Source organism: Myotis yumanensis, unplaced genomic scaffold, assembly GCF_028538775.1.
Source record: "Myotis yumanensis isolate MYYU_CA2020_CCGP unplaced genomic scaffold, mMyoYum1.0.hap1 SCAF_5, whole genome shotgun sequence".
Taxonomy (NCBI): domain Eukaryota; kingdom Metazoa; phylum Chordata; class Mammalia; order Chiroptera; family Vespertilionidae; genus Myotis; species Myotis yumanensis.
Genome location: NW_027223756.1, coordinates 8,048,625 through 8,076,355, shown reverse-complemented (window position 1 = coordinate 8,076,355; position 27,731 = coordinate 8,048,625). Strand labels below are relative to the sequence as shown.

Below are 27,731 nucleotides of genomic sequence, written 5' to 3'. Positions count from 1 at the left end.
GTGGGTGGGCGCCTTCTGTGTTTTAAGGGACCCTGCAGAGGAGTCCCAGGCCAGCTTGAGTTGGAAACCACCGACGGAGAGAAGAGCGAAGAACAGCCTTGAGCTGAGTGTGGAGGCAGTGCACAGGCGGCCCCCTGGCTGCCTCTGGGACCAAGGCCTCTGTGGGGAGGACAGTGTTTTCTGCTCAGAAAGAGGCCCGAGCTCTGAAACAGTGCTCAGCCCTCCATGCAGGTGTCTGTCGCCCTTGGAGAGCCCAGTGTGGCGTCTGCCTCAGCTCCCCTCTGCTCTCCCCTGAGTGGTGAGGTGTGGCCCTCCCCTGGCCCCTCCAGAGACCTACCTCGGATCTGGAGGCCCTGCGTCAAGCTGCAGCCACGCCACCCTGGCAACCTTAATAGGCTGACATTTCCCTCTGTCTCCTCCCATTAGGCCTTCGCTTGATCACTGTGCCTCCCTGGCTCTGGGCGTAATCTGCGTGTCGTGTGTCCATAACACTATGTAATTGCTCTAATGCAGCAGCATTATCTGTGAGCATGCATCGCCTAATTGCAAAGCCAGGCATCCACAGTGAGTGCCTCGGCCATCTCCCCGGCTGCCAACCTCCCTGGGGGTGCTCTGGGAACCCCTCTTTTTGCCTCTGCTCGGGTGAGGATCCAGACGCCCTGGCCCATCATCCCTACCTCAAGTCTGGTTACTCCTTAAGTCTAGACAAATACGGTGGTTCCCTCCTTAGCACTGCCCAGGAAGGAGACTCCCGGTGAGTCATCGGCAGCTATGGCAACAGGATGTCCTGGTTTGTCCTCACACCTGTAGGCACCCAGTGGCCAGTCCTCCAAGCCCAGACCTAAGTGCTTCTGAGAGTGCTGGTGCTGAAGGCACGAGGCCAAGCACTTTCCCACGTCGTCTCATCTAATTCTCTAACCATCCCGAGATTCCACTGCCATTTCATTTTGGACCCTAGAGAGACCAGCGCACTCTACCCGATCACACAGCTAGAGAGAGCGGAGCCAATATTCAAAGCGGGACATGAATGACCATTACACAAACCGCCTCTTACAGGACTGTCGTTGGACAGACGTTGCTGTCCGATTCCCATGTCTCCCACAGTGGAGGCGAGTCACACAGGTGAGCGGTGGACTCAGCCTTCATTGCCTTCAAGGTGGCAGGGACCAGGGACCCTGGTGCTCACCTCTCTGCCGAGGCTGCTCAGAGCAGCAGCAATGCTGACCCTCCTCTTGTCGGGGAACAGAGCGCGCTCAGCACAGAGAGCGAGGGCAGCGTGGAGGCGGCACGGGGAGAGAGGGCGATTGGGTCTGGAAGCCTTCTATGGTCAAGGCTTGGCTACCGAGTCCAAGTGTTGCCCAAAGCTGCCCTTGCTGTTGGCGCGGCTGACGGAATTGTCAGGAATACCAAGAAGCCCCGAGAGTCCAGATCCTTAAGCAAAGCTCAACTCCTGTCTGCCTGGAGCAGGCAACGAGTCCCTGCGGCCAATGGGGAGGAGGGATGAGAGTCGGAGGGAGGGAGAAGAAGAGGGGCGGGAGGCCACCTGCCCTGCATCACCTGCTCTCCTGGCCCATCCTGGGTGCTGCCTGTTCCTCACTGCCGTCATCTCCCCGCGGACCGTTTAAATTAAAGCTCATAACCATTGTGTGGGCATATAATGAAAGCAACTGATGCTGCACTGATTAGCCCATTACTCTCCACTGTTAGAAAACAGTGATCTCACAAGGGGCCTCACTCACTGACGTATAGCAGTCGGCCTCCCATTTGACACCTCAAATTAGCAGCCAAAGCAATAACAGCTGGGGTTTTTGTCTCAATATTTGTACCCGACTCCAAAGCGATTTGGCACCGGGGTGAGCGTTATTTTTAAACACAGCACTCTCACCGCCAAGTAACATTTTAAATGGTCTCCAGGTGTCATGTAAAACCTACAGAAAGGAATAAAAACAGTCCACTGCCAATCTGGGCCCTTGATGCCATGGATGCTTAGCAGAAGGGCCTGTCTTTGGTTCTCCCTTCATTGTATACTCACGTTGTGACAGACAGAAACTCCGCCCAGCAGAGCCTCGCTGTGAGAGAACAACAGGGAAAAGATGCCTCCAAACTAATTGTAAACCACGTGGGTTTAAAAAGGGAGAGATGCCTTTTCAGATCCCGCCGTTGCTCAGAGAGATGCTGGTTGTGTAAGTCTACACGATGCTCCGTGCTTGTGGCCCCTGGATGCTGAGGAGCTCTTACTCATGTGTTGAGAACATCACAGGTGACGCCTGGTGGTGGCTCAGAAAGACTCAACTGCCTGCGGAGGGCCAGCGTAACTGCAAAGTGTACCTTACCCGACAACACCAATGAGATGGCCTAGTCTCCTAATTCTATTTCATCTTCTATAAACTGAGGGCCTGGATAGGCAGTCTCATCTGCTACCATTATTTAGAAACCAGGCAGCTACCGGGGTGCCTGGAAACAGACAATTTCCACTTCCGCTGCACTGGGTGTCTAGCCCCGTGAGAGGAAGAAGGGGAAAGTGTTTACTCAGCTGCGTGCACACTAAGAGGGACGGAGCGCACACCTGTTCTGCCCCTGGGTTGGCACATAGGACGACTCCATGAATAGATACTAAGTGGATGAGTGAGTTTCAAAATGTGAAGGGTCCTGCTTTTGGCATCTTTTGATAATACACATTTCCACTCTGAACAGCCTCCTGGGCTGACCGGGGAGTCACGAACTCAGGTGCCTATGGGAGCGAGGTGTGACAGTTACGAACTCAATTGCCTACGGGAGCCCAGGCTTGACCTCTGAGTCTGTAAGTGGGCTGCGTGGGGCTGCAGCCACCACCACTCCACGACACGATTGTCACTTCTCGTGTCCAAGGATCGCTGCTACTCCGGGACGTGGGTGCTAGGCTGCCAGCTGTTCCCTTTTGTTTAAAGAGAAAGCCAGGCATCTAGAGGCTTTATGTGAAGTCTCCTGCTTTTGTTGTACTGGTGAACCGTAAGGAACAAAAGTCCACATGGAACATACCTGGGGCTGGATCTGGCTTGCAGATGCCCGTTTTCGGTCTCTAAACCAGACAGATTAATTTAATAATTTGAGTCAGATATATACATTTGACACACACATATATATCGCATGATATATATGTATCAAATATGAGTTTAGCGTATATGTATATAATGGAAGAACATTAATGGCATTACGGTGACGTGGTTAAAGCCTCTGTCCCACATGCATCTCCTGACGGGCAGTCACTAGCTGAGAGACCTTCTATTCCAATGAACTCCCTTTAACTGGTTGAAACTTATTCAATGCTTTCTTCCCCCACACATCATTACTTGAGGACAAGTCCCTGAAGAAGTTTCTGTTTATAGGGCAAAACTATGTTCCTCCTGGCAGGTGTAACCCCGCCTGTTTTCTGCCCGCTACTCATCGGTTCCGTGGCTAAACATACCAGTCCGTTCTCATGTAGAGTTCGGAACTGAGCCACTTCAGACCTGTTAGCAGAAACACTGCACAAGATGCATGAGACTCAGTTCCTGGGCTGGGTGCCGGGTGGTCCTGCTTTTACCCTCTGATAGTTGTAAGGGGGCGGCGGCTCTCTCAGGGAGCTGGCTGCAACTTACACCTGGGCCCGTGGGGCTCAAAGATGGGCAGGGGTACCCAGTGTTTCCTCGCTGGGCTCTGGTCACCACCAGGTGCCAGGACCAGTGACGGGGAAACCCACCTCTTTCCAGATTGCTCTCCACCAGACAGAAATCTATTGGGGTCCTGGGGCAATTAGCCCCTAATCAGTGGCCGCCTGATGGGAAGGCCCTCACGCTGAATGTAAAATGTTCCTTCTGGCAAAATGCTGGAGGCGGAGGGATGGTGGGAAGGCAGGACATACAGGCCAGCTTCATTCACTTTTGTTTCCTTTCTGCTAACACAGGAGGGAGGTAGGTGGCCATCTAGAGCACTGGATAAAGAGTCCGCAGACCCGTCTCCTGGCCTAATTCTTCTGTGAAACTTCCCTGTGGTTGTGGGCAAGTCACTTAACCTTTCTGAGTGACTTTCTTTCACTTAAAATGAGGCGGTGGGGCCGGCTGACCCCTGGGCCTTTCCAGCCTACAGTTCCCCTCTCCTGTTCCAACTGGGCTGGTGCTGGCTCTGACATGCCACATCTGGAGCAGTAGCAGCCTTCCCGACAGCAGTGGAAGGGACGTGGACACCCAGGTCTGTATAAAGATAGCACATCTGGCCAAACTCAAAGATGCCCGCACCCTCCCCCCCCCCCCCCCCCCCCCCCCGCCCCAGTTGAACAAAGTTACAGGGTCGGCTCTTTTTCTTCCTTTGTACAGACACCTGGCTCCGCTGCTGTGCGGTTAACGGGCCTGCTCCCCTAACCGGCTGCCACGTCTCCAGCTCACGTACAGAGAAGCGACGGGTCCAGACATGGGGGCGACTCTCCTACCTGCTGACTTTGTGGAGCCATTTCCAGAGCCAAGAGAAGCGAGTAACGGGGACCAGGAAACATTCACGCCGAGAGGGTTTACTCTGGTGGAGACGGCTTTATAATCATACTCCTGGCTTTCCATGAAAGTGCGTCTTTTGGGGGAATAAGATCCAGATGTTTAAATTAAGATAAAGGGCAGAGTGTAGTGTGAGGGGGAGGGAGTGGCAGATATTCCAAAGTATTTAGTTTCAGAAAATACACTGTTTAAACATGGTGCTTCTTAACGAATGGGACGTGACCGCAGAGAGTGGGCGCAGGGCTGGTGAAAGCGGGCCTGGTGGGAGCCGTGGCGATCCGAGGGCACGCCCTGCCCAGATGGGGTGCCCGCCACGCAGCTGTAAACCCCACTGTGCAACAAGTGGCCATGAGCCAAAGGTGGCGATTTAAAATTAAACAAATTAAAATGCAGTAAGATGAAAGCTTCCGTCTCTCATTTGTAGCCACGTTCCAGGCGCTCGAGAGGCCGTGGGCCTCACTGCACCGTGGACACGCAGGTGCCAGCCGCCGTCGCCCGCAGCGGCCCATGGCAGAGCGCTGCTCCGGACCATCCTGGCCACCTGCGGGCCCAACCACTTCCGGAACTCATGCAGAGTTGAACGCAGAGACTTCTACAGGGGTCCTCAAACTTTTTAAACAGGGGGCCAGTTCACTGTCCCTCATGCCGTTGGAGGGCTGGACTATAGTTAAAAAAACAACAACTATGAACAAATTCCTACGCACACTGCACATATCTTATTTTGAAGTAAAAAAACAAAACGGGAACAAATACAATATTTGTATTTGCATGTGGCCTGCCGGCCGTAGTTTGAGGACCCCTGGACTTTTACATATAATCACCGGAGTTTTAAACATTGGCAACTAATTACTATTACTTTTTTTTAAAAACACTGGAAAGACCAAAACAAAACAAAACAAAAAATCAAATCCCACATCTGCAGGGTTCATTCAACCTAAGGGCGGATAGTTGGGGTCCTCTCATTAGTTATATGTGGAAGGAGAACGGGGTGTCTAGAGTGTCTGCAATGATCCCAGATATAATCTGGGAGAAGCGGAATCCTACTCCCTCCATCCCTCCTCCTCACCACCCTGCTCCTGAGTGTCCTCGCAGACGGGACATGGCAGCTCGGGGAAGGGTCGGAACGGTGCTCGGATTCTCCCAGCTCTGCCTCTTCAGGGCCTGGCAGAAGGCCATCCGGCAGGAGGAGGGCCATTTCCTGCTCGAGTTCCTAGGATCTTGGCTTTCCAGACCCAGTTCTGCAGAGTCAGGGACTCCTGGCCACAGGAAGCCGAGCCATCCAGGAGGTCACGGTTTGATTCCCGACGGACGTGGCAGCAGCAACAACAGGCAGGTTTGGTTCTTCGTAGGGCTCATGGCCCCCGGTCTGGAGACCCACGAGAGCCAGGAGATGAGGGCGGATCAAGGAGCCAGGTACTCCCTGAACCTGCTCGCATACTGGCACCAAAGCTGGCAGCAGAGGATGGAGAAAGGGCACAGGCTGACCATCGGCCAGGAGCACGTTTCCCACCGGGTGCAGCAGCTCCGTTTTGGGGTGAACTGATCCCCATATGCATTCGGCAGCTCTGCGGCATTTCCCCACTGGCCTCCTTACCTCTCGCTGAGAGAAACCCTCCTGGAATCTTTTTACAAAGATGCTGAGCTGTTCCTCCATTTCGTTTGAGGCGGGACACAGCAAACCACAAGGCTGCTCCCCAACCTAGTTTGCCAAGCCAGGACGTCAGCCCAGAAACCTGGAGGCTGGAGTCCGTGGCCCCTGGGCCGTCCGTTGCCCGATTCCACCTAAATGCCGTTCATGGGAAGTTGGTAATGGGAGTCCTACCGATTCAAGAGCCTCTGTTGGTGAAGAACAGTCCAGTGACCTTCGCCACAGCCTCTTAACCCACGAATTCACAGGACACATCCATTTTGAGACTAAACTAGCCTTCAGTTAACAGGAAAAGGGAATCAGACAGAAACCACTAGGTGCTCCCATATCCTAGTTACCTGAACTGTTCAAGTGCTACTTATTTAAATGGGAAAAATTATCTTACATTTTTCTTAAGCTGATGTTCTCAAAACCAAGCTAGTCATTTTAAGAACATGACTATGATCACCCAGTGGCTCAGTGGTTGAGAGTCAACCTGTGAACCAGGAGGTCACGGTTTGATTCCTGGTCGGGGCACATGCCTGGGTTGTGGGCTCAATCACCACTAGGGGGCATGCAGGAGGCAGCTGATAGATGATTTTCCCTTTCCCTTCCTCTCTGAAATCAATATCTATCTATCTATCTATCTATCTATCATCTCTCTCTCTCTCTCTCTCTCTATATATATATATATATATTTAAAACATGTGACTATGATTGAACTTCGAGCCTGGGTGACTGAAGGAGGGGTGTGGTGTAGCACAAGCAAACCTTCATAGGACACCCAGTTCCTTTCCTAGTATTCTGGGGGCCCAACGGAAGTGATCAGTGCTTTCCACAATGTTCCATTTTAATCCCAATTACCTGAACAAATCACAATTTGCAGCATAGCTCCAAAAAAAAAAAATCATGTTCTGGAGATATTTTAAGACTTTCATTAAGCCATGACAGTTTTATATTCAAAGCTATATCATGACTAAACACTCTGATTCCAGAGTCTGTTAAAAAAAAAAAAAATCTCCCAGAGAAACCGAGGTGAAACATTCTGTAAATAAATGAAAACGAGTCTTGTCTGTTCGAAAACATCAATTTTCACCAAGGCTGTAATTTGCTCATTGTTAATAAGAAAAAAAAAATCACCATTTAACTGGAAGAATAAAAAACCAGAGGTAACATGAGAAATCTTCTGTTCCAGTAAAATACTACATTGTTCAATATTTGAGATAATTCTTAGCTCTGTTCAGGGCCAACATGTAGCAGAAAATCTAGAGACGGGGCAAAGTGGGCATGCATTTGGTTAATTAATTCCTACTCAATGTGGTCCCGTGTCCTTTGACTTCCTGCTCTGTGCCAGGCTTGTGCCAGGTACGGAGATAAGGTGGCAGAACAGGGCAGGGCTGCTTTTCAACTGCACTTGTTATGAGAGGCCTGATTGGGTGTCTGTGACTTGCCAGACACACACCTGGGGTGTCTCCTTTAACCGGCATCGCAAGCCTGGTACACAGCTTCTGTATTACAATACGGAAATGAACCCCTCGCACCACCCAGCCTGGTGAAGCTGGAGGGCGGCCCATCCGAGGGGAGGACTCTGACGCCCCCATGCTCCGCTGTGGCCTCGCACCTCCATGTGTGGGTGGTTCTGTGGACTTGGATGTGGTGCCGATTAAGTGGAGGTCACAGGATTAGTTCTGAGGGCCCTGTGGGTCAGAATCATTTTTCAAAAAGAAAAATGATTGGTCCTGAATTATTCTGAGCATTTACTACACTTGTTTCTCTGGGGTGCATTTTGGAATAAACTTTTCAATTTTCACTTTTTCATAGCAGAGCGGTTAGGAGCCGGGGCTCAAGGACCGGGCAGAGTGGGACTGGATGAAAAAGCAGCCCCCGTGCAGCCAGGGTCGCTCCGGGCAAGTCCTCCAGCTTTCCCAGCCTCAGCTCCCTCCTGGGGAAAGTGAGGTGAACAAGAGCCACGCCGTGAGGTTGTGGCGAGGATGTACGTAAAATGCTCCATTCTAATATCATAGTGCCTAGGAGACAGCCTATGCAAAATATGCAGGCGAGAGCAGTAGCTGTGATACTTATAATGCCGACACTAATAATTATCTAGTATCGCTGTACTGCAGCAGTCCCCTCTTAGCCACAGTTTTGCTTTCTGTAGTTTGTTACCTGTGGTCGACCATGGTCCAAAAATATTAAACGGAAAATCCATAAACAAACAGTACAATAAACAATTCATAAGTTTTAAACTGCGTGCCGCTGTGAGTAGCGTGATGACATCTCGCGCCCTCCCGCTCCGTCCCACCCAGGATGGAATCGCCCTGTGTCCCGCGTACCTATGCCGCACACCCTACCTGACATCAGTCACTTAGCAGCCATCTCGGTTATCAGACCGACTGTCCTGGGATCATGTGCTTGTGTTCAAGTCACCCTTATTGTACTTAGTAATGGCCTCAAAGCGCAAGAGTAGGGATGCTGGCAATTCAGAAATGCAGGAGAGAAGCCCTAAAGTGCTCCCTGTAACTGGAAAGGTGAAAGTTCTTGACATAATGAGAGAATTAAAAAAAAATCGTGTCCTGAGATTGCTAAAACCTACGGTAAGAACCTCTATCCGTGAAACTGAAGAAGGAAAATGAAATTCGAGCTAGTTCTGTTGTCACACCTCAAACTGCCAATGTTACAGCCACAGTGAGTGGTAAGTGCTTAGTTAAGGTGGAGAAGGCATTAAACCCTCAGGTGGAAGACGAGCAGAAACCGTGTTCTGATCGATGGCGACATGGTGCCTCAGAAGCACTGAGCCTACCGGAAGACGTCAGCACGGGGTCCCCGGACATGAGTGCCCACATTCACATAACGGCTATTACTGCTCAGTTATAATTGTTCTGTTTCGTGATTAGTTAGTTAATCTCTAACTGTGCCTCATTCATAATTTACACTGGGAACAGGTGCCCCGTGGGTGGGGGGCTACTGCATGGGACATGCTATCCTACTACTGTTCATCCAGCATCGAGTTCCACATCCACAGGAAGCTCAGCCAAAGCAGAGAACAGCCGGCCACCTGCCTCAAGCTCTGGGCTTTCTGAACTGGACTGACAATGTCTATGAGTGTCCCTACGGCCAGTGCCCAGCACCCCTGAGCCAGGACCGCACCCCACACTAGGAGAGTGAGCACATCCTGACCTGGGCATCAGGACTGTTGTCAATTTCTTCCCACTGACTCCTTCTTATACCAGCAAAGAACGCTCTTCTCCATTCTTCTGTGTTTACCAGTGGGGCCCAGGGCCGGGCCATGTCGTGCCCGCCCGAATGTGGATGAATTAGAACTACCCTAAAAATCTGATTGATCCCACCACTGCCTTAACTCTTGAATCTCTGAATGTGGGCTGAGACGGGGCTCAGTGCACAGGCGGACACAGGAGTCTGGGGAGCAAGAAACTGGGCGGTGGGTGTTCATCTACTTCTCAGTATTTGCACAACCCCAATCAGAACTGATTTACTATCAAAGGGACTAGGAGGCTAGTTCAACTCTCGAGAACTTCCTGGAAGATGGGGCATGAAGACCTTGCTTGCTTCTGTGGGGTCCTTGCTCAGTCTGGGAGTCCTGGACTCCACGCCCCTTAGCTGCGTGTCCGTGCGCACTCAGCAGTTCTGGTGACCTCCGGCCCAGCGAGTCTGACCCGCCGGAGCGCCTGCCTGCCCTCTGAGAGCTCTCCTGTCCCTGGCGCCTGGCGCTAGACTAGCTTGTGGGGTGTCCGCACTTCCATGGATTACAGCAGGGTCTGCCTGAGCTGGCAGCAACCCAGAGGAGTGGAGGCCAGTGGGAAAGGGGCAGCCACACCCCATGGGAGGCGGGCTTGTGCACCCAGCCACACTGACCATCGCGATGCAGGAATGAGCCCAGGGCTGCCAATGCTTCTGGTTGCTAAAAGCCCAAGCTGGAATTTTATGAAAAATACAATATATTTTAAGTATGAAATGCTCTCTTCCATTGTTAAAGAACACGTTACGAGATTAAGTAAAACTCATCCATAGATGCAATATGGTCTGTTGTCTAGTTCCAGAGAGAGAGCTGAAAGCAGGACCTGGGGTCAAAGTCTGCCCTCCCTCAACCTCCAAAATAGGAGAGGCCACTGAAGGACGGGCTAGAAAGACAACTACACTCAGGGTCCCCGTGTCACCAGGGGTTTCTCCCAAAGGGCCCAACTGCAGGAGGTGCCCAGGTGGGCAAAGAACATGGGGCCCGGGGCCTGGAGGCCCAGGTGCCAGCCTCTTTGCTACCACCAACTTGTCCTTGGCATCCCCTGGCCAGAGCCGGGACTCGGGTGAGGGAAGTGGGATAGCCGAGGTGCGAAATGCTAGGAGGCCTCGGCTCACTGTCGCCCGGCCTTGCTCTTGGCCTCTCTGTCCCTTTTCTCTACAGACACCAGGGCCAGCCTAGAGGAATGTCACCGAATTTCCATGGATTACAGCAGGGCTGCCTGAGCTGGCAGTAACCCCAAGGAACGGAGGCCTTGGTAATGACATAAATGGGAAAAGGCCTTCCAAACGGCACCCTGGTTACCTGCAGACCCGAGGATCCGCACGCAGTTTGCTGGGCCTGGGATCTCTCCGGGCAGACCCTCACCAGGAGGTGACAGCCTTTCAGGACATGTCTGCTGATCTTCTGATTTGCTACATGCAGTCAGGAGACAATATCTCAAAATCTTTTCTCTCCTCCCGTAATACTACTGAAAAAATTAATTAACTATCTTATTCATTAGGTCTTCTCATTTTTGTTTCATTTGTCCATACTCTTAATTTTTTCTTTTTCATTAAACGTTTTTCTAACCTGGGCAGGGAAGAGCCTGGTATAATTGATGAGTTGCCCACCCATTCTCAATCTCGCTAGCAGGGACCAGAAACCCACGGTTCAGAGCACGACCAGCAAGGATTCCTGCCCGAAGGGGCTGGAGATGCAGTCTTGGTGTACTCGATGGCCGTATACACATGCCTTAGAGCAGCGGTTCTCAACCTGTGGGTTGCCAACCTGTGGTCAACCCTTTCACAGGGTCGCCTAAGACCATCAGAAAACACATATATAATTACATATTGCTTTTGTGATTAATCGCTATGCTTTAATTATGTTCAATTTGTAACAATGAAAATACATCCTGCATATCAGATATTTACATTACAATTCATAACAGTAGCAAAATTACAGTTATGAAGTAGCAACGAAAATAATTTTATGGTTGGAGGTCACCATAACATGAGGAATTGTACTAAAGGGTCGCGGCATTAGGAAGGTTGAGCACCACTGCCTTGGAGAAAGCCGAGTTGTGAGTTGCCAAATGAATAGAACAGGTGGAAACGAAAGGGCAGTGATGTGGGTAATAGAAGGGCGTCGGACCCACGGGGAAACAGGCCCCTCCATGAAGAACCTTAAGTGCCATACAGGAAGTTGGGGCTGTGTTTTGGGGCAGTTTGGAGAATGGGGCCCCCAAACTGTTGGGCGCCAAAGTCAATTGGTGGCAACCAGAAGTGAGACTATATCATCCCTGGGACTAGAATGTAAGTCAGTGAAAAGTGGGATTATTTTCTTTCCTTGGTGAGTTTGATTCATCTTCAACTTTGCGGGGACCCCTAAACTGGGGGGAGGGGATGACAATTCTGCAGGCTTGTGGGAAGCGCCTGCATTCTCCTCACCAGGATTTTGAGTCCTGGGTCGCCTGCCTGGCCCGGCTCTCAGGACCAGCTCACACCACCCACGGCGCATGGTGGCCACGCTTCAGGGGAGCCAACCCTAGGAGAGCCCTGGTGACACAGCTCAGGGGGCAGCTGGTAGGATGCTGGTCACTCGGGCAATGTTGCTGCTGGGCGGGCAGTTCCCTGGCTTCCCTGACATGGGCTATTCCTCTGTACAAGGCGGGCGGCGATAACAGCAGTTTCCCAGCAGGTTTCTGAGGATGCAGAGAGCTCACGGGTTAAAGCACTGGTTGTGTTATGTGTTGGGGATGGGGCACTGCCCGAATGTCAGCTCCAATCACTAGCATTGGGATTCCTCTCCTGTGGGGGCTCGGGCCTTGAGAAGTTTTGCCTATACCAGTGGTCGGCAAACTGGCTCGCGAGGCACATGCAGCTCTTTGGCCCCTTGAGTGTGGCCACGAAGTTTCAATCGCACTGTATGCGCGCCCGCATGTGGTATTTTGTGGAAGAGCCACACTCAAGGGCCGCAGTTTGCCGACCACTGGCCTACACTATGCTTTTCCTTTTAGCCCCCTTCCTGGCTACCTGACTCCTTCCCTTTGTCCTCCATGCCCGGTGCTGGGCATCCCCCACTGGGGATGCGGACAAGGTGGGCAGAGTTCAGTCTTTTCCAACCTGTACCCCTGCCGCTCCCCTCACTGCAGAGAGTGGTTCCTGTTGACTCGCCTCCCAAGTTCTCATTCCTTGGAACAGGGGAAAGAAGTCCTATGGCATTTCCCTCACAGGGAGGACGAGTCACGGGGCGATCCCGCGTGAATATTTCCACTAGTGCAGCTGACCCTTGAACGACACAGGTTTGAACTGGGCAGGTCCACTGACCCAGGGATTCTCTTCACTAAATATCTGCACTGTTTCCCATCTGAGGTTGGGAGTCTGTGGACGTGGAGGGCCAACTGTATGCATTGCTCTACACCATTTATACAGGGGACTTGAGCATCCATGGATTTGGGTATCTGTGGGGGGCCCTGGAACCAATCCCCTGAGATACTGAGAGACGGTTTAAGTTTTGGGGGGAGTCCAAAGTTATATGCAGATTTTTGACTGTGGGCAGGGGGGAGGGGGAGTCAGCACCCCTAATGCCCATGTTGTTCAAAGGTCAACTGTAGGTGAGGTCCACAGACTTCCCTTGAGTTAATTTTGAGAGCTTTCCACGAGGTCACCCCGAGTCTTTCCTTGTTTTGTACTTCATGCTGCACGTCAGAGAGAAGACACACCTGAAAGACTGCATCTTGTCCCTTAATGTGCAGATGTTACAGCTGCAGGTGCTGAAAGATGACCTGCCCAGGGACCGCGGGCTTCGAACTCCATCCCTTCTCTCTGCATCTCTGAGGAATTTATTAAGTTAACGCACGATGCCCTCCCTTAGTTCCTATTTATGTCATTGTCAAGATTCTTTATGGTGCCAAGTTGTGATTACAGGGAAGTATTACAAAATGTCGATGCCTAGCTGAGATTTGGGAGGTCTGGGGGTGGGGAGGGGAGGTCCTTTAGATGGAGATGTCAGCTCCAGCCAGTTTCAGAATAGCTCCCCACTAAGATGGATGGTTCCAGAGCTGAGTGCCTCTGCTGGAGATTAGAAACCCGTGGACTCACTGATGATGATTAATTTTAAGTACTTAGCCACGTGAAGCCAAATGAGCGTGTCTTTAAAACAAAGCTATTGATCTGGCTTTGTTTGGAATCGCAAAGATAAACTAATCAGATCCTGCGGGCTCTGCAATGACGGGGAAAGAGAACTTTTCATCTCAGGCTTGTAAGCTTCCAGTGTGAGAGACCCGGTGTGCCTGGATACTAGCGTTTCCGAGTCCAATTGCCCCCTGGATGGGGATGGGGCATGGTCGGGAGAAAGTGAGGGACCTGGAAGAAACACTATTTGGGGAGCCCTTCCTATGAAATAGATAAGGCGCCTCTTCTTAACGTGAAGAAAACAGGCTCGGAGAGGCTCAGTAATCTGGCCAAAGTCCCACTGAGTCCCGGCTTCCACACCCAGGTGTGTCTGATTGTCAGACTGCCCCTCCCCCTGTCTTCCTGGTGAGGAGACCCCACCACATCTTGTAGAGGTCTCCCAGCTGCTCCGTGGCAGCTGGTGACTTCCATTTCCTGATCTCTTCCCAAGGAATTTCCTCATCCGTCCCAAGAATAGGGTGCTATGCTCCTAGCGGCCCTCTGCACAGAGGCTTTCTTTCAGGCTGGGAGAATCGTGCCCACCCTTCTCAGCTCCGGCCTCTTGATAAGAGAAGCCCTGGGTGACTACATTTGGGCACATGCATTGGTTGCGGGTTCCAGGGTCAGAGTGTGGTGAGGAGGGACCACCCCTGTCAGGAGTGAGCGCCTCCTGCCCCGGCTGAGGGTCTGCCCCTTCTGTGCTGGGATGCTCGGCTTTCATCAGTCCCAGCGCTGGCAGCAGCAGCTCCCCTCTATTTCCCGTGATTCCTCTTGGAATCACCTTCCTCGCATGCAATGTGGAGAGGCTCTCTCCAGCCCGTTGCTATCTGCGGGGCCAGGTGCCAGGTGCCAGGGGAAGGGACAGGGAGCCCTTCACTCCTTCTTTTATGTGTAAAGGGACATTTTAAGATATTTACTCGTGTATTTGTCTGACATTTATTCATTCTCCTGGAGTCAGAGCTATGCGACCTGGTGACTAAGTAACTTCGTATTTTCAGGGATGCTCAACAGACCCCACACTTAGCATTCTCTGGGTGGGACTGTACCATCAGAACTATTTTTAGAACCAGGCAATTATAGAACTTGGAAAGGAGAAGGGACCCCCAAGATAGAGCAACCAACCCCTTCATTTCCCAAATGAGAAAACTTAGGCTCTGAGCGAGGAAGGGACTTGCCCAAGGTCACGCAGCTAATTAGGAGCTGAGTGGGGACCGGACCCCGCATCTCCTGACACGAGTTCTGCTGGGCTTTCCTGCCTTCCTCTCCAGCTTCCCCCAAACCAGGGACGGTAGCTGGGGTGAGAGCGATCAGAATGTTTTCTCACACAATTCAACTTTAGTGTGAATGACCCGAGATGACTCCTGGCTGACTCCCTCCCCCTCGTTGCCCTCCCCTCCCATAAGTCAGGTTTCCTTACAGACCCATTTGAAAATCTGGAACCCAGAAAGGCAGCTTCATGCTTCCAGATAAAGTATACAGAGTGGGGTTCTGGGAGGTGTCCACTTCCTCTCATCCTCCCCTCCCCCCTACACTTAAGGTCGCTGCTTAAAGTTTGGATTTGCACCTGAGGCGAGAGCCCAGGAGCAAAGGCGATGGCTTGACTTGACCTGCTGTCTGGCCTCCCCCAGTCCTGCGCCCAGATCCCTTTTGGATTTTGGGTGATTGCCCTGACCCCTGGTGCTACCCTCTCTGGTCTCCCAGACCTGTAACCTGCCTCCTGCGTGCCCACACTCAAGACAGGCTCCCCGAGACCGCGCTGGCAGGGGCTGGGGGCTACTCCAGCCCATCTGTTTTGCCCAGCAACAAACACCGTGGGAACAGTGGGGAGAAAGGGCTCGGCTGAGACTTCATTAGCAGGAGCCCCAGTTTGCGGGAGGTGGGAAATCACACTTTGCTGCCTGCGAACACTTTGGCCAAGGTGAGCCGGAGGGATCTCCCGGTGCCCGATGTTAATAGCACTGCAGCAGCGGCCCCAGAAACGCACCCGCACGGAACCCCCTGCACACGCACTCCCCCTGTCTCCTCCTCACCCGGACACGCACACGCACACCAGGCAGCGGCCGCACAATCAACTCACAGGATCTCCAAATCGCGCAGCGCTCGGAAGGCTCCATCTTCAATGCAGCTGATGTGGTTGTTGTCCAGTTGCCTGTGGAAAAGCAAGGGAGAGCGTGAAGGCTGAGTGTGGGCAGCGCCGAGGAGCAGCCGGCCGGCATCCCCGGTCGCCGAGCGCCGGTCCCTCCACCCCTCGCAGGCTCTGCTCGTCCCCGCCAGGAGCTCCCGCAGAGCCAGCCCGTCTGCCAGGCTGCTCCGTCTCCTCTCTGACTGTCTGAGAGAACTACACAGACGAGCGCACCAAAGGCTGTCAGGTCTCAGTAAATATTAATTGCGCATTTTTTTTTTTAGGCAGAAGGGAGTAATTTCATTACATTAGGGCATCCAATCCATTACGAGCTCTTACCGTCATGTCACTGAAACAATTTCATTAAGCTAAAGGCCTGTAAATCATTGGAGGTCACTGCTCTGCCCTCCGAGACCTCCCAGAATGCTTTCTTCCCTTTCTCCCTCGCCCTGTCTCCTTTTACTGGAAGTGGCAGTCTCTGACACAGCGCTAAATCTCAAGGCTTTATCTGCCCACGAGCGGCGAGGGTGCATGGGGAATATACCGATTCCAAATTAGACTCAACTAATCTAATTTTATAGTCTTTTTATTATTCTAAGCACCAAATGTCTGTGGTGGTTTGATGCCTCTGTGCTTTGTTACGGGGCCCATCTGGTAGGTCATTCTATGGAAGCATTTTCTGACTAACTACAGATTCCCTCAAACTGCACCAACCATCATCAGCATTAAGGCAATCCACTGATGGAGGCGCTCCTGGTGGGGGGAGAAAAGGGAATATCGTCACTGCCTTCAAGACGGGCCACTTACATTTAAATTGGGGAGAATTAAATGCACCTATTTTAGGACTCGGTTTTCATTTCCCTTTCCATCCTCTGAGCATGAAAATCATGTCTTTTAAAAAGATGCCTCGACTAACAGACAGCCTAGTTGGGACTGAGGTATTTTAGTTGAGAGCCAGCAAACAGATACCATTATCTCTGAATCAAAATGCCTCTGATGCGTGGGGATATTTACCGTGACCACGTTCCAACTTAGATATCATGCATTAGATGACTCATGTGATTTCTAAAAAAAAGATGTTATACAGAAAGTGGTTATTGGCACCAGGTTGTCGATGGCAGTTTGTGTGCAGAACACACCGTGGTTTTGGGGAGCAAGGGGATGGCCCAAAGAAGTAGGGCTGTCCTGAAAAACTCCCTCACAGACTCTTTTTTTCTTTCCTTTGTCTCAGGAAAGATCAGCCCCTCTCAGGGGAGGGATCTCCGGGGCTGCGATTTTCATTTGTAACTTGCGATAATCTCTCCCAAGACAACTCTCTGCAAAGGACGCGTCCAAGCGACACTGGGCCACCCTCATGGAGCGTTTCACGTTCTGCTAAAGGCGGGATTAAAATTAAAACGCTATGATCGTTGGGAAAGTATAGATGTGGGGCTGTGCGATGAACAGGAGTGAAGTACATGTAATTAGAGCGATTAGTGCATCCCGGCAGATGGGTTCCACGCGATACGCCGAGGAGCTAAACCATCTCAGATGCTCACGATACAAGACACCAGCCACCCAGAATTTAAACGTAAACAGGAAATGGGCGTCTCAAGGAGCAGAGGCACTTTTTAGGGCTTTAGGTCGACCAGTTCTACACGTGGTGGTCTAAGCCCTTGCTGCTGCCTCCTTCCTGGGATCCCAGAGCTCCCTCTGCCCCCACTCTCCTGAGCCTCCCGAACAGGAGTTTATGAGCGCCCTTCCACAGGTTTCCGTAAGTGTCGCCGCCGATTCCCTGCACAAGGTCTGTTAGGGGAGCCTACCTAGTACTGCTGCCTGGCTTCCGGATTTATCATCAGTTGAAAGGCCGATGAATCAACAACCGCTGCCCCACGCCAAGGCCACCGGACCTTACCCAGCAGAAATGCAGTGGAGCTGGCTTTTGGCTCCAAGAAATGACTCAATAAACATGCTGAACTCGGCAAAAACGGAACCCTCCTCCTAAGTAGAAAAGTCCCTAAATCACCAGGCGGGGAAGTCCGGGGCAGTGCCGAGAGAGGGCAGTTTGTGGTGCTGTCCACTTTTGTGAAGACGTTTTAGCAAGGGCCCTGCTATTAGAATAGTCTTTATTTGCTGGATTTGTGAAGAATTTTCTATTCTTTTTCTTTTAGGGAGCACTAGAGACCAAACGGGATACTTTAGATCAACGGTTCTCAACCTGTGGGTCCAAACTCCTTTGGGGGTCGAACGACCCTTTCACAGGGGTTGCCTAAGACCATCGGAAAACACATCTATAATTACATATTGTTTTTGTGATTAATCACTATGCTTTAATTATGTTCAATTTGTAACAATGAAATTGGGGGTCACCACAACCCTGTATTAAAGGGTTGCAGCATTAGGAAGGTTGAGAACCACTGCATTAGATGTATAGAGTTTTACATGGAAAGAATGCAGTCTGCAGGGAAGAGGTGAAAGGAGAGAGAGAGAGAGAGAGAGAGAGTGAGAGAGAGAGAGAGAGAGAGAGAGAGGTGGTAGAAAGAGATTATAAAGGGTGTAGGGAAAGGAGGTGTGGAAAAGATTTTTAAAAATCCACTGCTCAGTGTCCCATGGGGCTCCTCCAACCCAGGACCCTGACGCGGTGGGGACAGCGTCTGAGGACCCTGATCACTGCAGGGCTAAGCGCAGAGATGCCCAGTGTATCAGCACTTCCATGATGTTTAAATATTTTCAGTGTGCGTACCAGGTGACGCCTAGTTGTTTATTAGTAACGTGAAAACCAAGCTTTAATATAAGCACCCCTGAGGGTCTATTTTATAGATCAAATTAGAACATGCAAAGCCTGTCAAAATTTAAAATATTTATGTTTAAGTGTGCTTTTCCAGAAGACATTTATTTATTATAATCAAGATGGTCTCCTTTCCTTCTGACCAGATAAACTAGACCGGGCTCTGTGGTCAGATTCATTCCCAAGACGGGTGGGGCATTATGCGCGTCTACAGGGTACAGGACTGACGAGGGTCCCGCAGGGCCAACGGAAACCTCCATGGAGTCACCTCCCAACTGTTAGATGAATCCAGGGCACGAAGCACCTGGGTGTTTGTAAAAAGCCATGCATGGTTTTGCCCCCAATGCCGCTATTTCCTGCAAATGAGCCAGGTCCTTCAACAAAGTAAGCACACACTGCTCCCGGCAAGGTGCCTTTTTCTTTCCATAGCACATCCCAGACCCACAGAAGTTGGCCCCGAAGCACAGGAGAGGGGAGGCGACATAAAGCAAGCCCCGTGTGTCTGTGAGAGGCAGGGAGTGAGGGCTGCTGCACACACACAACCTTCCGGAGCCCAGGCCAAAGCATTGGACCTCGCAGTGTGCTTCTGGGGGTGGGTGGAGGCTGCCCACGTGTGTTCTAAGCTCTCGGGTCAGAGGTCCCTAAAGTGCTTTTTCAAAGGTCCCCTCCAAAACACATGAAAACAGCCCAGCAGCCACTCACACAGAACCCGTTACTCAGGAGGCCTGTTCAAAGTGGGCCTGGGCGGTCTTAGGAGGCTTGATGGCACCCTGTCCGTTCTCCTCGGCCGTAAGTGCATTCCACGCAGCTGCTGCTCCTTTCTCCTTAACACCCAAATCACCGACGCCAGTGCCCAGCCTGGTGCAGGGAAGTCACCGCTGGTCACGGTGGCTACGGAACGAGTTCTCCATGGACAGGGTGGCAGGGCTGGGTCCAGGTAGGGGAGAGAGCTCCCCGCCATGGACCACACTGCGGGCTGTGACCCTGGAGCCCTCTCAGGACTAACAGGCAATGACCCCGCACGCCCTCTACCACCACCCGGGGTGCTGCCTGTCTGCCATGCAGACGCCTGCTGGGGAGCACTTGGGAGGACACCTGGGATAAAGTAAGATTTCCACGGGCTCAGGGTGAAGGTGAGGAGTGGGAAGGCCGGGGAGGGAGGGCAGGCTGGCTATTTTTTGGAGGCAACTTTGCCCGCCGCTTTACACAGAATACTCAGTGATTTACACTCTCCTGCCTGTGAATAAGCCCAGAAGCCCCAAAACGCTCTCGATATTAAATTAACTGCTCTAATTTCCCTGGGCAGCTCGGATTTCGGCAAACAATGTGAGAGCTAAAACGATGCCGCAGTCCATTTAGAAAGGGATCCTCAGACAAGAGCTAAAGGCAGACTCCCCGAGAGGAGCTTCCCGGCTACTGTATTTTTATTCTCTGAGAATATAAACAAGTCAGAAAGGAAAGCCAGCGTGAGTGAGGACTCAAAATAAACTCCACACACAGCGGACAGGGAGACAGCGCTTCAGTAAGAATTCCCTTTCATACACGCACCGCTACCAAGACGCCTCTCTTTGTATCACAATTTCAAATTCCATAACTGAGGCAGCACAGGCCTATCTAAATCCTTAAAAAGGGGCTTTAAGAAACCCGATTACAAGATTCAGAGCAATCCGACCATCTCCCAACCACCACCACCACAGAGAAGAAAGAAAGAAAGAAAGAAAGAAAGAAAGAAAGAAAGAAAGAAAGAAAGAAAGGAAGAAAGAAAGAAAGAAAGAAAGAAAAGGAAGAAAACTGCAGGGTTTCAACGACGCATTTGAGGCCCCATGAGAAATACCTTGAAAACAGAAATCTCTACAAACAGGCTTTGAAGATCTGAAAAAACATAGAATTCCAAGCTAGTTATCTACGTGCAAGGTCTACCTCCCGGAGCACATCCATCCAAATGCTTGCTTCTCATCCAGATGCTCTGGGCCCCTGAGCATCTCGGCCCATGGATGGTTAACCTTCCCAGGTCCAGGGCAGCCTTTCTCTCTGGGACGGCAGCTAGAGTCGCTGCGGCCCTTTCATGCTAACTCAGAGAAGTAGCTAAGGTTCAGCACCCTTTGGAGTTAAAAGGTTTGCTAATTTCTGAGCAAAACTACACAAAATGCACAAAATAAGTGGGAGGACTTCTGCAATGAAATTCACAAGGGAAACCTTACTGGAAATTGAGAGCAAGTCCGTGGTCTCGGAATCTAACGATGAATTAACCCACGCGAGCCACGGCAATAGTCTCATTGGAGGTTCACCCAGTGTTAGGTACCCGGGATGGAGAAGGAGGGGTAAGACGTCCTTTGAAAATATTTGGGAGGAGGTTACCATCCACTCGGCTTTTACATCTCAGCGATCTTAGGAGATTTAGGATAATTCTAAAAATGAAACTATGTTGAGTTGGGTTTTGGTGAAATATATGTGTTCATCCATATACATATTTGAAGTGTACTTCTTCTACACCGAGGAGAAATAGAATGTTGCAGTATTTTAAAAAAATAAACCTGTGGAAGTCCTACTTTTGTAAGATAAGCCAGAAGACAAAACATGAAGTAGCCTTGACATGTGATTTCTTTTTCTCTCCTTTGGTCCAATTGTCCTTTAAGCAGAAAACAAGAAACCTAGTAGCAATTCTGAAGGTTTTTTTTAAAAAATATATATATATGACAGTTTAACGTTTTGAAAAAAAAAATCATTATTGAAGAACAAATTATAGAAGCATTTGTCTGCTGCTGGCTGGGGTCTTCAAAAGAAAACAAGAACAAAACTCAAGGTTATTTTAACTAGTAAGAGGGGAAAAAAATTATGTTCAAAAGAAATGCATACACTTCATATAATTGAGTACCGGTCAGACTTTGTAGGCAAATCAAACACTTGATCTAACCCGCAGTCCGCTAATGAATTGTCACTACTTCTCATCATTAAGGAGCTACTGTAATTCCACATGAAAACCACATCTCAAATGAGAAGAAAAAAAAAAGAGGTGAATCTATTATTTTGCACGTTTTTGTACACTTGCCTACCAGACCTAAGAATACATGCACATAGATCTATTTACTGATCCATGAATTATTTATGTATCCACAAAGACTCCTGTCTAGAGAACCGGCAACTTTATGCCTATTTCTCCTACATAATAATCACATGTAGTCTCGCCCTATCGTGTGTAGGTAGGTAGGAATGCATATCACAAAACAGGTAAAGTGAGTGATGGTTGACTGCCGAAATTGAATGCACCTGTATCCGGTCACAATCACAGATTTATTCAGATAATCAAGTGATCGTTAGCCTTCTAAAGGCCTCAGCCAACCAGACCGACTTCATAAAGGACAGGGTCCCAGGTTAATTAAGCTCTCAGATCAGGGCATCCTGCCGAGACTTGGTTACGAATGGAAGCATGACTCTATTTTAACAAGCGTCGCTCTGCGCACTGTGCCCCTCGGCTGGTGTAATGCCTTATTTAGTGCAGTCTATGTCATATTATCTCTCAGCAGGAGAGTAACTGCATCCACTCCCGTAGATGCCTGTGAGAGTGAGCTTGCAACCCGCAAACACCATGATGGATTAGCACCGAGGAGGCAGGCCGAGCCGGCGGAGGAAGGGGTGTGTTACACATCGCTGGGAAATAGCAACAGCCCCACTGCTCTGTTTACAGTTTCCGGTTTGCCGGGGATTTGGCAAATGAAGTTGTGCTGAAAAAATGCGGGGGGCAGGACCCCTGCAAAATGATTTAGCACGAGTTCTTGTTTAATTTAGACGAGTTTCAATTTGAAACAAATTTCTGGCAGTTCTAGATAGAACAACAACAACAACAACAACCAATCAAACAAAAAAGCAAATCAAAAGAAAACACCACGGCTGGAGGGGGTCAATGGGGATAAAAAGGAGACATATGTAATACTTTCAACAATAAAGAATTATTAAAAAAGAAAACACCCCATTTTCATGACGAGAAAGTCTCATTTGTTTCCCAGGAACTTTTAGACCAAGGGACCAACGAAACTTGGTTATTGATTACAAAGTGTGCTCTCAGGTTTTGAGGCTTGTGTGCCTCAAAGCCATTTTTTTTTCTTGTGTCAGCCTGTTGTGAGGACCAAAGGGCTTTGTACCTGGGATGTCCAACTTGCCAAGCTTTGCCTGGAACTGGCTCTGTTTTAGCATCAAAGCTTCTAAATCCCATCCTGGGACACTCATCAGTCCTGGGCCAACCTCGATGCTTGTTCACCCCCTCATACTCCTAGAGCCGACACCACTGGAAATAGATTCTCCCCATTCCTTCATTGGTGTCCCTAAACTTTTCGACTCACAAACCGGCTTTTAGTTATGTCCGCTCTGAAAGGCTCCCTACCGCATCCTCCGCAAGACGGGCTGGGCTGTCCCTTTGCAGACACACCTACAACTAGCCTGGTGGGAGCCCTGGAAGTCGCTAAAATGTTCTTTGTGCATCTTCAACCCTCCTCATGGGGAATGAACATTTCTTTGTAAGAAGTATCCCCTTTTACTCTGAGGCCTTGAAGATGCCATGAATACTCAAGAGGCCAAAGGAATGAAAGGCTGTCTCCATAGCGATTGGGGCAGCTTTCTGGTTTCCCTGGTTACACTTCTGAGTGATAACCATCTGGGGCTCCTCCCTGGCACAGGGGTGGAGTGAGAGAGACCACGGAAAGATGGAATGTGCTTCTGTTAATGGGCCTGAAAGTTCTCTCTGACATCTCTGTTTTTTACTCTTTTGTTTTTATGTGTGTGTGGTTTTTTTGTTTGTTTGTTTTTTGTGTTTTTTTTTTTTTTTTTAAAAAAACAACCAGCACAAATATAGTGAGTTTATAAATGTTTTTACATTCGAGAAGGGTGCAGAAATTTCCCCTTTGGGCTCTAGAGATAAACTATCCCAGAGTGTGAGTATGATCAGGAAGCACCGCCAGAGCAGAGAATTTCTTCCTGGACAGACACAGCATCGAGCCCAGGCAGGACGCTGGCTTTCATTCAAACCCAGGATCAGAAGCGGTAGGAGCAGGTCTCCCTGACAGTGTGTGGAGGATGCATCACAGGGGCGGGGGGGCGGGGTGGGTGGGGGGGGGGTGGGTAGGGACGGCCTCCTAAAACCATGGAAGATCTGTTTCCCTTTACAAGAGTCACACGGCTCTCTCCTGGAAATTGAAGACTTGCTTGAATGTACTCACATTTCCAACCCATACTAACCTTGTGGAGGCTCTCAACACTTGCTACCCATTTTATAAATGGAAGACTACGGCTCCTGGACATTGTAGCCATGTGAACAAAGTGATTCATCTCTGCCCCTGTGATCGGAGGGCAGAACCTCAGGTCAGAGGTCATTCTCGGGCCCTAAGGTTTTGGGTTCTCAGGGACCTTTCACTCCTTCCTTCCTCCCCATGTCTCCCTCTTGGAATGACCGTGGCCGTCCTGGGCCTGTCCCACCATTGTGCTCTGGAAGCACAGGCTGAGAGCTAGAGAGCAATATGCTGGGAATGAATACACCCCAAATCTCATCCATACCCGACTGAGAGGAGACTGAGACGCCATTTTGGACTTTAGACTTCTAGATTGATGCTGGAAAGAGCTGGGACCTACTGGGATGGAATGAACGTATTTGCATGTGAGAAGAACATGAATTTTGGGGAGAGGGCAGGGGCAGGATGTTTGTATTCCCCTCCAAATTTACATGTTGGCACCTGTTCTCTAAGGTGATTGTATTAGAAGGTGGCACCTTTGGGAGGTAACTAGGTCATGAAGGCAGAGTCCTTCATGAAGGCAGGGTTCGTGCCCTTAGAAAATGGGCTCCTCACCACATGCCATTACAGTGAAAAGACAGCACTAGGGAGTGGACCATCAGCAGACAGAGAATCTGCCAGTGCCTTCGTCTTGGACTTTCCAGACTCCAGAACCACGAGAAAGAAATATCTGCCACGAATAAGCTAGCCAGTGTGTGGTGTTTTGTTATAGCAGCCTGAATGGACTGAGACCACCATCCATGCCCCCAAGTCTCAGCTTCCTCACCTATACAACGGGGAGAATAACACTTCACCCAGAAGGACGTCTTGAGTATGAAAGTAATGAAATGTATGCACTCAGAAAAGCTGCTGTGGCATGGCTCACTTGTCTTTGCTTTGAAATAAATAGTATTAAACACGGGACTTCATCTTACATAATCTCTGAAGCCTCTTTTGGCTCTGAAGCTATGTGGCCGGAGGTCAATTCCTTAAGAGATTCTCAAGTAAAAGTTCCTGTTCATCTCACTTGGGTCTTCCTGGGATTTGAGACTATCCCTTTATCCCCTCTGCTTCCGTCCCAGACCAAAGAAGCAATTATTGAGAAGTTCAGTATATGCTTTCCGAGCCGAGGGCAGCAGTTCCCGCACACGTGTTTTTTGTACTTCTCCAGCTACTATGAGACTGAAATGTGAGAAGCCATCCAAAACCTACACAAAATACAGATTTCCCTCTTACTGGGAGAAGGATGTCGACGGGCCCATATTCACAATTCCCATAGGCGAGAACCATGGAGAGTAAACGCAGAATGTAACCCCATTTCTTGGTGGTCATTTTCAATTAATAACCATTCATGCAATGTACTGAGCACTTAAAACAGGCAAGTGCCGTACCATCATCTATGGTATATAATTTCTTTTAAAAAAATATATTTTTATTGATTTCAGAGAGGAAGGGAGAGGGTGAAAGAGATAGAAACATTATTGATGAGAGAGAATCATTGCTCGGCTGTCCCTGCACACCCCACACTGGAATTAAGCCTGCAACCTGAGCCTGTCCCCCGACCAGGAATCGAACCGTGACCTCCTGGTTCATGGGTAGATGCTCAACCACTGAGCCACACCAGCCGGGCAGTGTATAATTTCTTAATCTCAACATTCCCCAATCTGTACAGAAGCCTTCAGTAGCCCCCTACACAATCACAGTAATAACTGCACATAGTATCTATTTACCCTTTTAAGGTCATCAAGTACTGAGCTGAGTGTTTCTGCCTATCTCGGTTGGGGCTCACAACAGCACGATCCCTACTTCACGGAAAAGGCAGGTGAGGCATTGAGAGTTCCACCTCTGCCCCCCGCCCACCCCCCCCCCCCCCCCCGCCCCCGGGTCTGTCATGCGCACGATGACCACAGGCGCTGCTGCTCCTCCGTAAGAGGCCCGGCCTGCTCAGTATGGCTGCTCCCCACCCCTCCACGCAATCTGTGACTACCCTACCGAGAACCTGTGCGTTTCACGCCTCCCTTACGCCGGCCGTCCTGCCCCTGCTCCATTTGGGGACTCCTTCTCGCAGAAACTCAAGCAAAATGAACTCCTCCCTCCAAGCCCTCCTGGCCCTTTGGCCATCCCTCCACTGAAGCGCTTGTTTCACAGCTGTAGGATGAATTTCAAACAAATGAGGAAACCGGCGTTCAGAGAGGTTGTGCGGCATCATCAGGAGAACTCAGCGAATGCATCAGAAAGTCAGGTCCGAACTGTGCTCCTCAGCCGAAGGCTCAGGCTCCCTACCATGTTATCCTGCCTGCCTCTGACTCTCCAAGTGCAGAGATGGGGAAGCCATAATACCACTGTGTCGTGGTCTTAACTCAGTTATCTTAGGTTGGGAAGAAGTTCCTGAAAAGAGTCCAGGTCTTACCCAGGAGACGGTGGGTGAGGGCAGTACACTCCACGGTGTCCCCTCACATCCCCTGTGTCTCTCCATTAGGTTCCCGGGGTTCCCAGGACACTTGTCTTTCCCAGGATCACGGGGGAAAGCTGGCCAATTTAGTTCCAGTAGCTGGGATGATAGGCAGGCACTTACCCCCCACCCTAAGGAGGTGACTATCACCTCCTGGACATGGAGGGTGCCTCCTGACCAGGCTGGACAGCGTAGTGCTCTCCTGAGCAGGGGAGAGGCACGCCCGGGAAACGGCTCCCTGAACTCCAGGCCGGTGGCAAACAGTCCTTCAGGGGCATGGCCTTCCCCAGGTGACACAGGCCAGGGGTCCTGAGACAATTGGGTGCACGGACCAGGTTATGCACTGGGAAGTGCGAGGTCAGTGCCATTAGCAGGGTATCACTCACAGGCATCTCTCTGGTAGCAGAAGCCAACTAAAACCCTGTAAGCTCGGCATAAGGGGGGTGTCACGGTCCCAGTGATTCACTGCAGAGAAAAGGCACGTGGAAACCCCGCACGTGGGCAGCCTGAGACTGCGCCACCTGGCTCAGGGCAGAGCTGAGACACTCGGAAAGCCGCCTCCTGCCCGGTACTATTACTTCTAGTGAGCAGTGGACGACGCCTGGGCTCTGCCACAGCAGGAGGGCAGGGGCAGGATCACCTGCTCGGGGCCGCACCTGCCCCACAGGTGCCAAAAGGCAGAGACAACCCAGATGCCCATCAGCGATGAATGGCTAACCAAATTGTGGTCTATACCTAATAATACTCCGTCATAAAAAGGGGTTTCATACTGACACACGCTACAACATGGACGAACCTTGAAAACACTGCGCTCAGTGAATGGGCCAGACACTAAAGGGGGTTTCCTTGGGGGGGATGGAATGTTCTAGACCAGTGGTCGGCAAACTCATTAGTCAGCAGAGCCAAATATCAACAGTACAACAATTGAAATTTCTTTTGAGAGCCAAATTTTTTTAACTTAAACTATATAGGTAGGTACATTGTTATTAACTTAATTGGGGTACTCCTAAGGCTTAGGAAGAGCCACACTCAAGGGGCCAAAGAGCCGCATGTGGCTGGTGAGCTGCAGTTTGCCGGCCACGGTTCTAGATGAACATGATGGCTGCACAACATTGGGAACATACTGAGTGCCACTGGACTGTATCCTTTCACATGCTGAATTCCGTTATGTCAATTGTACCTAAAGAATAAAAGAGGAGCCACTCCCTCGGTGACAGGGAAGACCTTTGTGAGAGAGTCACCGTGTGAGGGGGGCTTCCCTGCGACATTGCAGAGACAGTCAGGGAAGCTGGGCCCGATCTCCACTCGCACCTCAGGCGGCAAGCTCCGCCATCGGACGGAAGAGCAGTGGGAACGAGGGAGAGAAACATGGGGGATTAACGCACCCACTTTTGGGGATTATTTATAGCAAGTTGTAAACTCTCCTCGCTTGCTTTGGGGAAACTATGAATTGCTCCACACTTGGGGAAAAAATAAAACAGGTTTAAGCGAAGAGAATGAGGGCAGTAAACTAAATGGAAGGGGAAAAATCGTCTGCTCGACTCCCAAATATACGATGTTGTGGGATTATCCACTTTGAAAAAATGTTTAAATTAT

The 27,731-nt window shown here is 50.4% G+C and overlaps 1 protein-coding gene across 1 annotated transcript in view; it reads right to left on the bottom strand.

The window, feature by feature from the left end:
* The window catches only part of SLIT3 (slit guidance ligand 3), a 524,056-nt gene that overhangs the window by 110,293 nt on the left and 386,032 nt on the right, over positions 1–27,731 (bottom strand). Inside the window, exon 6 of the mRNA XM_070414445.1 lies at positions 15,614–15,685. Coding sequence (XP_070270546.1) covers positions 15,614–15,685 — 72 coding nt within the window. The remainder of the gene's footprint in view (positions 1–15,613; positions 15,686–27,731) is intronic.